Source organism: Sitophilus oryzae, unplaced genomic scaffold, assembly GCF_002938485.1.
Source record: "Sitophilus oryzae breed Bouriz unplaced genomic scaffold, Soryzae_2.0 scaffold_684_pilon_pilon, whole genome shotgun sequence".
Classification (NCBI taxonomy): domain Eukaryota; kingdom Metazoa; phylum Arthropoda; class Insecta; order Coleoptera; family Curculionidae; genus Sitophilus; species Sitophilus oryzae.
In genome coordinates this window covers 1,832,417-1,845,403 of record NW_022147289.1, presented here as the reverse complement: position 1 = coordinate 1,845,403, position 12,987 = coordinate 1,832,417, and the positions used below count along the sequence as shown (strand labels likewise).

The 12,987-nt window shown below is 32.4% G+C and overlaps 1 protein-coding gene across 1 annotated transcript in view; it reads right to left on the bottom strand.

Annotated features, from left to right (window-relative positions):
* The window catches only part of LOC115888121 (pecanex-like protein 1), a 68,734-nt gene that overhangs the window by 24,416 nt on the left and 31,331 nt on the right, over positions 1-12,987 (bottom strand). Inside the window, exons 17-19 of the mRNA XM_030907705.1 lie at positions 8,824-9,926; positions 5,005-5,348; positions 3,460-3,571 (exon numbers count right to left, since the gene is read on the bottom strand). Of these exons, the coding sequence (XP_030763565.1) occupies positions 3,460-3,571; positions 5,005-5,348; positions 8,824-9,926 (1,559 nt within the window). The remainder of the gene's footprint in view (positions 1-3,459; positions 3,572-5,004; positions 5,349-8,823; positions 9,927-12,987) is intronic.

Below are 12,987 nucleotides of genomic sequence, written 5' to 3'. Positions count from 1 at the left end.
GGGAGTTTGCTTTATAAACGTTGGGTCAAAAGTCAACCATTAAGGAGATATCGCGGTACAAAGATGGCGGAAAAATAATGTTTTTATTTTTTATCTTGAAAACGAAAAGAGATAGACTAATAAAATTTTATGGAAGCATTACTGTTATGAAAACACACTTTCTGGTAATTTTTTCACTTTTTTAAAATGAGTGGAAGGGGTTGAAATAAACTACCCCTATCATTCTTGTTAGCGAAATTTAAAGAAAAATCTTATCAAACACATGCAAAAAAATTAATTTGGATAGTTTAGTTTGTTTAGAAACTTTTTTATCTCTTGTGTTTTTTTTGATAAAACTCACCGATTTGAAATTAAAAAATAAAATGTAAATCTTTACATGTCAGGACAAAACACATTTTTAGATTAAGAATCTTAGAAAATAACGACGATAATAATCATCTAGATAATAACGTATTGCGGTAGAGTAATGTCAAATAAAATAATATTAGAAACATCCTAAAAAGTAACAGCGGCCGACTAGATTTTTTCCTAAAAAATTACAGCAGCCCACTAGATTCTTTATCAGAAAATGTTTTTTGTCCTGACATGTAATGCTTTACATTTTATTTTTTAATTTCAAATCGGTGAGTTTTATCAAAAAAATACAAGAGATAAAAAAGTTTCTAAACAAACTAAACTATCCAAATTATTTTTTTTGCATGTGTTTGATAAGATTTTTCTTTAAATTTCGCTAACAAGAATGATAGGGGTAGTTTATTTCAACCCCTTCCACTCATTTTAAAAAAGTGAAAAAATTACCAGAAAGTGTGTTTTCATAACAGTAATGCTTCCATAAAATTTTATTAGTCTATCTCTTTTCGTTTTCAAGATAAAAAATAAAAACATTATTTTTCCGCCATCTTTGTACCGCGATATCTCCCTAATGGTTGACTTTTGACCCAACGTTTATGAAGCAAACTACCCTTTATTTTGAACAAGGAATCACCCCCTGAAGTTTTTCGCATTTGTTTTGAAACACCCTGTATATTATTACATATTTCAATTCTTCCTTCAATTTTAAGCAATAATCGTAATATGCGATGTACATAAATTAAAGAATTGAAATGTTAAACAAAAATTTTGTAATTTCCAGACTTGATATAATCTCATTTTATACATCTATAAATGCTAACTTGAGAACTAATGTCAAATATTATTAAGTATCACAGTTTCGGCAGAATGGCATCGATAAATGAAACTAAACATGTCGAAATTAGTTAAATCAAATTGTTTAAGTGATATTTTCAAAAGTCAATAACTCGGAAACGGTTGGTTTGAGGCACATTGTATGTATTTCGATTTTTGCTTAGAATTGAAGGAAGAATTGAAATATGCAATAATATACAAGGGGTTCTATTTAAAAAAATTAAACTTTTATGTGCCACGACTTTATGACCGACCCTGTATATTTAAATTTATTACTCGCTAATAGATATTTAAAAATCCTATAACTTTTGTATTTAACTTTTTGCGGTACCTCCTATATTTTACCTAATAATCGACCGTTTCCATACATAACAGCGACCCTGTATTTAGTACGCCGGCGCACATTGGTTCAGATTCAAAAAAATCGACGCAATAAAAAAGCGTACAGGAATGTTGTTTTCGTTAGATTTTGTAGTTTAAATATATCAGTTATTTGCTGATAATGGTTTAGTGTTGCTAACATATTTTGGTTCTTAGTTCAGAGACTTGGAAATAAATTAAATTATAATGGATTTTGAAGACCAAGGTAAGTACTTTTTAAGAGAATTTTATTAACTTAAATATATTTTTATGAAGCTAGTAGTTACCACAAACATAGCAGAGCGTTTTTTTTGAAAAAAAAATAAACTTTGAAATTGCGTATCTTTAGAACTCCGCAGATCTCCGCTTCTGTATTTTATAATTTTTAAAAGGTATTATACCAAGTTTAATTTACCACAAGTATCTTACCCCAAGAGACCCCGAGGTAGATGATATATAAATTAGAATTTTAAATTGACCAGTAGTCTGATTTTTGTTCCATGGATAATTTCTTAAATTATTATACTAATATTTTTTGAGTAACTCTGGAGTGGTAAAAGTGTAACTATAGAGACTCACATGTTCCTCCCGTACTCTAACAATAAGCCGCAGATCAATATGTGAGAGGTTTTTGAAAATGGGTTTTAATAATAGGTCAGAAGCGGATATTACTGATGAAATTATTTCATTTTTATGTGATAATAATATTCCTAACATATTATCGAAAAAAAAGCAAATTGAAAATCTTGTTTATAAATGGTCAGAAAAGTGGAGGAAATGTAATTTACTTGGAGCAGTTTTATTTCCAACAGTTGTCTCTGGCTGAATAAAAATTTACTTCAAATGGAAGAGAATCAATCTTTTGATGACCCTGGCCCTTCAGAAGAAATTTTTTTTCAGAATTGTCCAAGTCCCAAACAAATAAAGAGACCAAAGGTATATATTGTCAAGGAATTAATGTATATCTTACAGAAAAAAATATGTTTTTTTATCTACATAATGCTGCAAATATTGCATTATTGCTTTTAATTAATGGCAAAGATTAAAAATCATTTTATTTCTAGAAATGAGAGATTCTTACACCTCGGAAGTTCTGGCATATGCTACAGTTTCTAATTTAAGGAAGGAACATAATAATGAGACGGCAAAAGCAGTCCAACTAGGGTTTGAAATTCCAGAGAAAGTAGTCGCCACTAAAAATAGGTGAAGATTTACCCGCAGATGACACTCATATGGCAACAGAATATTATTGTCAATCCGATAGTGAAGAAGAACTAGAAGAAAGTGGTGGTGAATCATGTAATGAAGAAAATGAGTTTAAAGACTCCATTTAACGCATATTGCATTATGTTTTTTTTTCCTTTAATTTAGACAACCTAATGGGTATTCTTTTTTTGACTAGGTTCGAAGCATTTTTCAAACCTTTTTAAAAACTATAATTTTTGAATAAGATTCATAGATCCCCATTTTTTAATATTTTTATACTAAACAAACATAGTCTGAAATATATTTTGTTTATTCCTTGGACTATCTTTGTCATATTAATAAATCCGTCATTAAACCTAATAAGGCTAGAATTTGTAATAAAATTAAAAATATCCTATGCGCCACTTTTTGGCAATCTGAACCACTGTGCGGCGCCGCGCCGTTTCTATAGGTACCCAAAAAACAATTAATAACAATAATAACATACTTCCTTTTCAAACACAAACCCTAGATCTAATATAACGCAATCCGCAGAAATTTGTTATTATCGATTTTTCTTCAAAACGATGTTTGATGGGGATAAATATAAAATGTTTCGTCTCCTATAAGTTAGATGTCTTTGGAAATTAAATTAGAATTTGTTTTTGAACTGTCAACGTTCAAAGCCAGCTTGATTGTAAAACGTTTTCATAATACGATGTTTATTACCTAAGAAGGTTCCATATTTATCAGCTATCTTTGGAGAATCTTCCGTCAGTACCGACAGTACTAGTAAAGGATAAAGAATGTTCCGTTCAAAAAAACAAAGATAGACATACACCTAGAAAATAAAATATTTGCTAAAAACATTTTAATCAACGTACAAGAAAATGCTATTTTTAAAAATAAATCCCTGATAGTAAAACAAACAATATCAGGGATCTTTATACAGGGTGAGCCTTAAATAACTGCAAATATTTTCAGGGCTGGTAGATCTCGATGAAAGAAATATATTTTCTCTTTACCATTTTTCAGATAAGTCCAAAATAATCGAGTTTATTTAAGCTTGAAAATTAAAAAAAATGATTTTTTTTTGAAAAAATTTTGAGAGCCACCGGATTTTTTTCTGTATTTACATCCTTTTTAGTGCCGTAACCATGGAGTAAATCCGTAACTATGGTAATATCAGAGATTAAGACTTTGAATAAGAATACTAAGAAAGGAGCATAATGCTATCCTTATATTCATGCATGGTGGGCGGAAAAAGCGCTCTAGGGTGGGGATCCTTGACAGTTCTGTTTGACGATTCATTTGACACATTTGAATTTGATTTGAAATTTTGTGGATTTGTCAGTCTTTACGGAGCTTATTTTATGTTATTTATTATTTATTCTACTACTGATAGTTGTATAAAGGTAGTAAATCTAGATGGAAATTGTGGCAGAACTTAAATTAACAGTGACACTATCAAAATTTATCGAAAAAGACTTTAAAATAGTTGGTTGTGTAGCGTGCGGTAGATCTCGGCAAAAATCGAGTGAAATAATGGAACAAATTTTCGCTAGTAAGTGACTATATAATATACATACGTGTAGTAAACCGATCATTTATGAAATTCACTTAAATTAACTAAATTATATATTTTTCTTGCATTTTAGCTTTTATTTATTACTTGTCAAAGATTAGATGTCAAAGAATTCAGATACGTTAATTTGACTTACCTGCTTCAGTAGCGTATCGGATGTTTGTGTTAATAAATACTTATTATAACTTATCTATTTTTATTAGAATTATATATTTTTATAACAATTTTAATAACTACCAACATTTATTCACAACGTAAAATAAAACAACAAATTATCGAGTCTACCCCACGTCTACTCTACATCATAGTTTTACATTTTTTAAATAAAATTAGAACGACACTGATAAACCGGAATTTAAGTCGGCCATATTTGAGGCCCATCGCGGTGTACCTAAGATTTTTTATATGCTCCTTCCTTAGTTTTCTTATTCAAAGGATTAAGAAATTATACCATGGGAAAATTTGCGGTTCTAAAATTATACCATGGGAAAAAAGGCAGTTCTAAAAAGTTTTCGAAAAATATACAGGGAAATTTAAAAGACAATGCACGATTTTCAACATCTTTTTTTGCGAAAAAACCCTCATAGACGTGTTCCTGGGGTCGAAATATACCAACCCTGAAAATATTTGCACTTATTTAAGACCCTGCATATTTGCAATTGCCAAAAACGTAACACACCAAAACCTACCCTTTCGAACCACATAATCTTAGCCGCTCCTCTGATCTGATACTGGGTGTACTCGTAGCTTCGGAATATCGGTCTGGCGATGCACATCCAGGGCAGCTGTTTTCTGAGCTGCGGTATGACGTAGTGAAGTACGAAGCCCATACAAGCGGCTATCGACCACAGTACCGGACACAGTTCCGGTTGCAGCACGGTGAAAACAGTACTAGCGTGCAGGGCGAATACAAGAATGGCTACCACGGTACAGAGGATGACGTCATTCTTTAGGCGGGCGTTGACGGTGGACTGGAGTTTTTTGGGTAGAGGATCGACGTGGTCTTCCTTTAATGTGGTTGTGTCTTTCTCAGCTAGAATAAGATGAATAGAATATACAACGAATAACTTTACGTCAATATTATTATAAACCTCATACGGTAATCGCAAAACAGTTTCCGATGCACGTCATCAATCATATCGACATTGACACTAAGTCTATAAACCTGACTAAATGAAATTTTGGCAAAAATGTTTAAATTTGTTGTATAATTTGAGATACCGAGCAGCTCTTTATTTTACTTTATAGAGCAAATGATTGTAACATATATTTTATTTAGATTAAAGCTGCAAAAATTAGTTTAAACCGAATTTTATTACAGCTATGTTGGTCATATTGCGCGGTGTTCAGCAACGTTGTCGTTTATTATTTGACAAATATCCTAATGTCAGTCATTATTTTACATAATACCGTGTTGTTGAATTTTTGTGAGTAATTCTCCTTTTTTTTACCTATTTTCATAGTATTTTTTTAAAAACTGTACTTTAAAAGCACAAACACTGCTTTTAAGATCTAAATTTTCGAGTTTTTGTATTGCATTTCTTGAAATTTGTGTGTTGAAAATATGCCGAAGCAAAGAGCTTATAATTTCCCTGATAAAGTATTTTGAACGCGAACGTGACAATAAAGGTCCTTTATTACGCTTGACTGCAGTCAGAGAAGTAAGTTTGATTGATAAGCACATAATAAAAAAAATAATAAAAAGTAAAAAATAATAAATAAGCATACCATTTTCAAATTTATTTCTACGTTAGTTTTTATTAAATTTTGTGATTATTAGTTTGTGCATTAATAGCACCCTCTTACTTGTTATTACCACTTATCGCGTTGTAAGATGGACATCAATAAATAAATAAATAACCAATAAAAACGCGTAGAATAATCTTCATATACTACATTGACTAGTTTTTGCAAACATGTAATAAGTAAAATAAGCTATAAAACAAATAAATCAATTAATTATTAAAATATTACTTGTTAAATTAAAAATAAAAACGTAAAAATCTTTAAAAAATAATAATATAATAAATATATCGTTTGTAAGTAAGTATATTGTTGTTGTAAATTAAGATTCATCTCATAAATTCATCACAATCTGGCAGCGCTGTCGCCATCGTTTGTCACTCAAAGTTGATCACGTGCATTGGAAATTGTTTTGCGATTACCGTAGATAAAGCCATGTCATAAACGAAAAGTTGAGTTGAGTTGTTGTGAAAAAGAAATGTTGTGCACGATTAAAAAAATGTAAATTTAAAAAAAATATACAGGGTGACAATTTGAAAACGAACAGTATTTAATATTACCTCTACTTTCTTATAAAATTCTACATAAACTGCTTTATTATTTTGTCAAAATTGTGATACTTAACCTCACAAATGAATGAAATGTATTTAATATCTAATTTTAAAACGGGTTGCATTCACCGCCTCATAGAACTTCATTTAAAAATGTTTGTACCTACCAGTAACACGACAACAAATGCCTCAAAAATTGTCCCCCTTGGTATGTAAATTGACGTGTTTCGTCAAATTTTCATACTATCATCGGTAGAGGCAATACTAAATACTATTCGTTTTCAAATTGTCACCCTGTATTAAAGATGCAGCTATTAATTGAAATGTTTAGGCGCTTAATTTTCTTTAATTTCATAAAATGATAGATTTAGGTGTAAAGAAAAATTTTTTGTGATATAGGCTTGATGCATTCTCCGCCGGTGCTGCCACCATCGGTGAATATCGTAAAAAACTAGCATATACAAATACACGGGTTTAAATAGCGAGTATACGAAAAATTTATGAAATAAAAAAGCATAATTTGTGAAAATTCTAAAAATAAAAATAAAAAAGTAAATATTTTGATATCTTCAGAAGGTCTAACTTGTATTATAATTTATTATTCCAGTTAAAAAAACTTTTTAGATGAGTTCAACTACGGTAGCGAGCATAGTTTTAATCACCGGTTTTGCTAGGGTGAGGCATAATTCGGCTATAACGAAATTGTTTAAATTCGGTTCATAATTATAATTTTAGAAGATGTTCATAAAACATTTAATCACTACTAAAAAAGTATACCACTAATATTTCATTTTATGTATATTTTATCCTCTCATACTATATATCTATTTAATTTTTTGATTATGTAACGAGCACTTTGTTTACTCACTTGTTTCGTCGAACTGCTTGAATTCGTTTTTGCTTTTGATCAAATCGGTGTGAGAAACTATGAAGCTATAAAATGTTTATTTCGGGAGACGTGAATATCCGAAAAAATTGAGTTATTAAAAGTTATTGCACCTAACAACGCCCTAATTACGCCCTCCTTTACGCGTTAACATTTTTTCGACAACATTATTAACATTAGATATTGTCAGAACACAACGCGACGCCTAGTTCGAATTCTTTTTCAATTATTTTTTACTATCCGAAACAGCGTTACATCACACAAACCTCGTACCTGAGTATTTTATAGTTTCAGTAATTGCACTAGTAAAAAAACAAAATAATTAAATATTATGACAAACCAATTGATTTCAATATTATTTTAATGCGATCAGCATGACGGCGGCGTGAACTATATATTAATAATTTCAGATTTTTCCGTTGAAGCGCTGCGGTCGGAATTTGTTGAAATCAACTGAAATGCACCAAGCCACTATACACAACGCATCCCTTTTCAAGAAATCCCTTTAATACAACACGCAAATAACAAGACTACTACATATTTCGATAATCAATTAATAGGTTTGTTCCAACCCGCCGCAGAACCGTCACCGAACGATCACGCTCGTGCGCAGTAATTTAAATGTGTCTCCAACCGAGATTTGACGGTTATCAGACGACCCTATTTGCGTACCAACCTACCTTGGGATCGTTTAGTTACGATTTCAAAACGGTAATTTCGGTACATGCATATTGGCTAGGATTATCGATTTTTAACAGCTGATTCTGGTCCGCCGTCCGGGTGATGCTTCTGTCTTGGTTATTTTTTACGAATTCGAATACGTGTGCGTTATACTTTTGCTTGTGAGTTTGTGTAGAGTAAATAGGTCGGAAATTTTAATTAATTTTTTATTTATAAAATAATGTTCAAAGATTCTACCACTGCAAACAGGAAACTACGCATAACAGGATCATAAAAGAAAGGATAGGTAAGTAAGTTAGTGAGTATACAGTTGAAACAACACTTACCAACAATTACTGGATTCTGATTCTCCATTTCAAGAATAATTATTATTATTATTGCAAATAGCAAACAAAAATAATAGGGTTATGTTATGAAATTTTAAACAAAAACAAAAAACCGATCGATACACGCACGCTTGACACTTTTGACAGTCCCGAAAAAAATCCACAGAGCGTTCCAACGTTGGTACTTTTTGCACCGTCACGAAACTACTCGAAGTCCGCGCATGCTAACAAAGTGCCAGAAAACCGATTCGAGTACGATTTCGAAACGATCCCGAAATGCTGGTTGGAACAAACCTAATAACAACTGAAGTAGTACCTTACCTTCCACTTTATCGTCGCCCTCAATAATCTTCTCCTCGTTCTTAACACACTCCTTCCCCCGGTCTTCATCGATCTTGTGCAAGTCCGGCAACCACAAATGACTCTTCACCAAATTCCACACGTGAGTCGGATCGCTAGCGCTCCTGCTCAAGTGATAGCAGGCCGGCACCAGACAAGCGCAAAATATAGAGAACAACAAGTGCTGGGAAGTCTTCTCCTCGCTCAGGCCACCGTAAGCCAGTCCGTTAAGAATAATCACAGCCAAAACCGAACGGAACACACAGTAAAACGAACCAATCAGATTACTCATGGCGTTACCGCCAAAAACGTGAATATCGATTTGTTCCAAGATATACATGACGAAAGTGTTGATTTGAGGGAACAAGCCCAAAGAGAAGAATAGAGGAAAAAATAGAATGAACAAGACAAGGAAGTTTCGGGCTAAGATGAGGGTTTCTTGGTTCTTGTCTGTTATACTGAAATGTAATATAAGAACTAGGGATGAGAAAATGCAAAAATAAATCGGACGGGAGTACGCAATGACTCTGTTAAACCCGTGAGTAGGTGAAGCCGCGTCAGGTTGAACACTCTTCAACAAAGAATACTGACAGCTGGCTAGAATAAAACAGAAGATAAATGCCAAAATATCGCGGTAAAAATTCAGATACAGCAACATCGCACCTAAAACTGAAACCATAACCCCGATAATCAAGGCCACGACAGTCTCGGTCACTGTCAAATTCCGATCTAGCAACGCCAGCAACCCTAACCTATCCAAAGTTATCTTCCACGGTATCATTTTGACGTTATAGTAACTCCTCGTCCAGACGTTTTGGTCCTGGGGCTGGATCTTCCTCAGTTTAAGTTGTTTTTTACGAGGTGGGGCTTCCGAGCCGCTGTTGGGACTGTCACGTCTGTTCAGTTTGAGAACTTGAGTGCCGTTGAAGTCGCAGCCAGTGATATCCTCCAGGATTTCGATGTGGGATCGGTTTTGGGCGGCGCGGCCAGATGTTGTGCCGTCAGTGACAGCTCGGCGGCTGTCCCAGCGGTTGGCGTGCCGGAAGAAGTAGAAGTTTTGTCTGAAATCTGTTCTGGGGTTGTCCCTGAAAATGTTTCATACTAATAGATTAAACGCACTGGCTAAACAAACGCCGGCGGTATTGTTAGAGTGTACAAAGGAATACCGTCATTCGGCGGCATGATATTTCTATATCTCTATATTCTTTATGCCGCACAGAGATCATTATTGCAGAATTAGGTGGTAATAAATACATGTTCAAAAAGTACAACTTGTTGAAACGTAGGTGTATTTTTTGAATGACAGTTGGAAAGTGATGTAGATTATATAAGTAAAATAAATTAATCGTACTTTTATACAGGGTTGTGCCTCTCATACGCTGCGGAGGCTCCAAAGAAAACGACAGTTTGTATTGAAATAAAATTTTGTAAGTATATGTAGGTTAATTCAGAGCACTTTTTAAAAATATAGAGAGTTCTACAGGGTGTCCCCAAAAAATATTAATGTTTTTTATATTAAGTAAGTATAGTAGGTACTTATGTTGAAAAAAAAACACATAAAATTTCGTAGAATAAAGGCGGTATTTCTGTTTTTTATAATAGCATACCGGCCGAACGGCTGTACCACAGAATATCTAGCTACGCAACAGAAGCCTCGTTACATGTATAAAATTGTAGGTAGCAAAAGGAGACAGGCTTTAAAAGTCTGTCTCCAAATCAGATATTTTGATGTGGTAGTTTTGCTACTACATAATAGAGGGCAATAAATTTAAAAGAATACAGTTTTCTACAAACAAAATTTAAAAGAATTTTGTGCAGTGTTGCCATTGTGTAATTCATATCGTAATACTTCCTGATAAAGCCTACCTTCAAATTTGCTACATCATTTAAACATATTAAAATAGATCAGAGCTGTTTTTTTAAACATGAGAATTTGATTTTGATGCCAATATGACTCCTATTCTTAGGGGCGCCACCTACATGTGTTTTCAGTGTTTTGAAGAGTAATAACTTTTCGTCCGTACCTGTATAAAACTATTGGGTGAGAAAATGTACATTTCCATGATTTTTTACGTAAAAAATGTCTCCAGGTAAAAATCGTTACGAGCAACCGTTCTCAAAATATTTAGAATGGAAATAGTCGATACATACCATTATTGAGAAAAAATAAAGATGTTGAGTAGATAGTTATTTGAGTGAAATGATTAATTTGGGAACTTTTTATTTTTTCTTCTTTTACTCTCTTCAAAAAAATGATTTTAAAACAGTCCCTGTTGAAGTTTTTTTCACAAAAACATTTCAAATTTATGATTTCAGTCTAATAACTATTTAGTCAACATGTTTAATTTATGTCAATGATGACAGATATTGATAATTTCGATTCCAAATATCTTGAGAACCATTACTCGTAGCGATTTCTACCAAGAGACCTTTTTTACGTGTAAAAAACGTCGTGAATGTATAATTTTTTACTTAGTAGCTTTATACAGGTACGGACGAGAAGTTATTACTCTTCAAACCAGTCAAAAATATGTAGGTGGCGCCCTCTACAAGTAGGAGTCATATTGACATCAAAATCAAATTTTTCGTGTCAAAAAACTCCCAGATACCAATTTTCATCCAAATATCGACATTAGTTCAGAAATAAATTGGAAAAGATCGAAATAAATCTTAAACTTCTATACCCTGTATGTCCGAAACTAAGTATTTTGGGACATATATTTATACGAACTTTTTTTCATATTTTTATCTGCAGAATATGGTGGTGAAGTTTCTGAAATACAGTTCGGACCACCCTGTATAATAATAAACATGTAAAACCGTCTAACGGCGGTATATCTTTCATCAATTGTCTATACCGCCGGAGGTAATTTAGCTAGTTGGTTATAAAAAATATTCATATTTTTGAATTTCTCGCTTCTAAATCGTCCCATTGCTGCCAAAAGTCACTAACTTACTTTTTATTACTTCCGAGAAAATGCGTCTAAAGATGAATTGCATTGCATAAAGATGTTATAGTTAGTAACTATTCGGTATTAAAATAAAACATAAATAGCCAGAAATCGTAGTTAATGACTTTTGCAATCGATTCTCCGCTTCAAAACATAGTTAGTGATTGAATTTGGTTGTTCGGAAAAATGTTAGTTATACTCTGTTTTTTTTTCTCAGGTAAGATTTCGACAGACGATGACAGAAGAAAAGCAGATGACGTCCCATACCAATCTATTTATTTTACTAAAAAAAGTTTCTAATAATTTTTAAGTTATCTATGGATGGGTTTAAATATAAATCCGTCATACGTCGTGACTTGTTGTTTTTAACCAGTTTTATTGGTTTATTTAAAAAATGACAGATCGTATTTCAATTTTATTGGTTTGACGGAACGATGAACGACAAACGGACGCCGATGCGTATGAACTCGCCTTTAGATTTTTGTCATTTTTGACGCTTGTCAAAGTCTTGCCAAATTCTAGGTTATAATTTTATGTCAACTTTTGTTAAATACCCTGCGTTTTGGAATATGATGCATTTTGATTCGTATTATTACGTGTGTTTTGTGTCTTTTGAAGTCAAGTGGAGGAAAATCGAGTGAAAATTAACTGTAGACCCAGAGCACAGTTTATGGTTAATACTGCTGCCCAGGCAGAAAGTCTTATACACCAATGAAGTTGCCATCGATAAAGTTTGTATACCATTTCGTCGTAGATAAGTGCATCTTGTATATGGTAGAAGGATCAAACTAAACACATACTAAAAACTGAAGTAGCTGTAAAATATCGATATCACACGATAGGTAAATAATGGATTTTAGTACTGCAGAAAAATAATGTCAAAAGGTACTGGTTTAAAAAAATTAAGATTAAAGTTAATTAATCAACCTTTTAAGGTATAAAATTTGGTAGGTGTTATTATTAATAAAATAGTTTGTTTTATTTACCTATGTTGTTTTTATTTGTTCCTGTGGATTATTACAAATTTGTATTTGTACATAAGTTATATTGATAAATATAATCATAAATGCGGGTAGTTTCATAAAGCTTGAAAGTAAATAATAGTTCTTTTTTTATATTTTTTGGTATGTAGTGTCTTGTTCTTGTTTGTTTTGTATTAACACATACTGTTTTATTAAATAAAATAACTCGATTA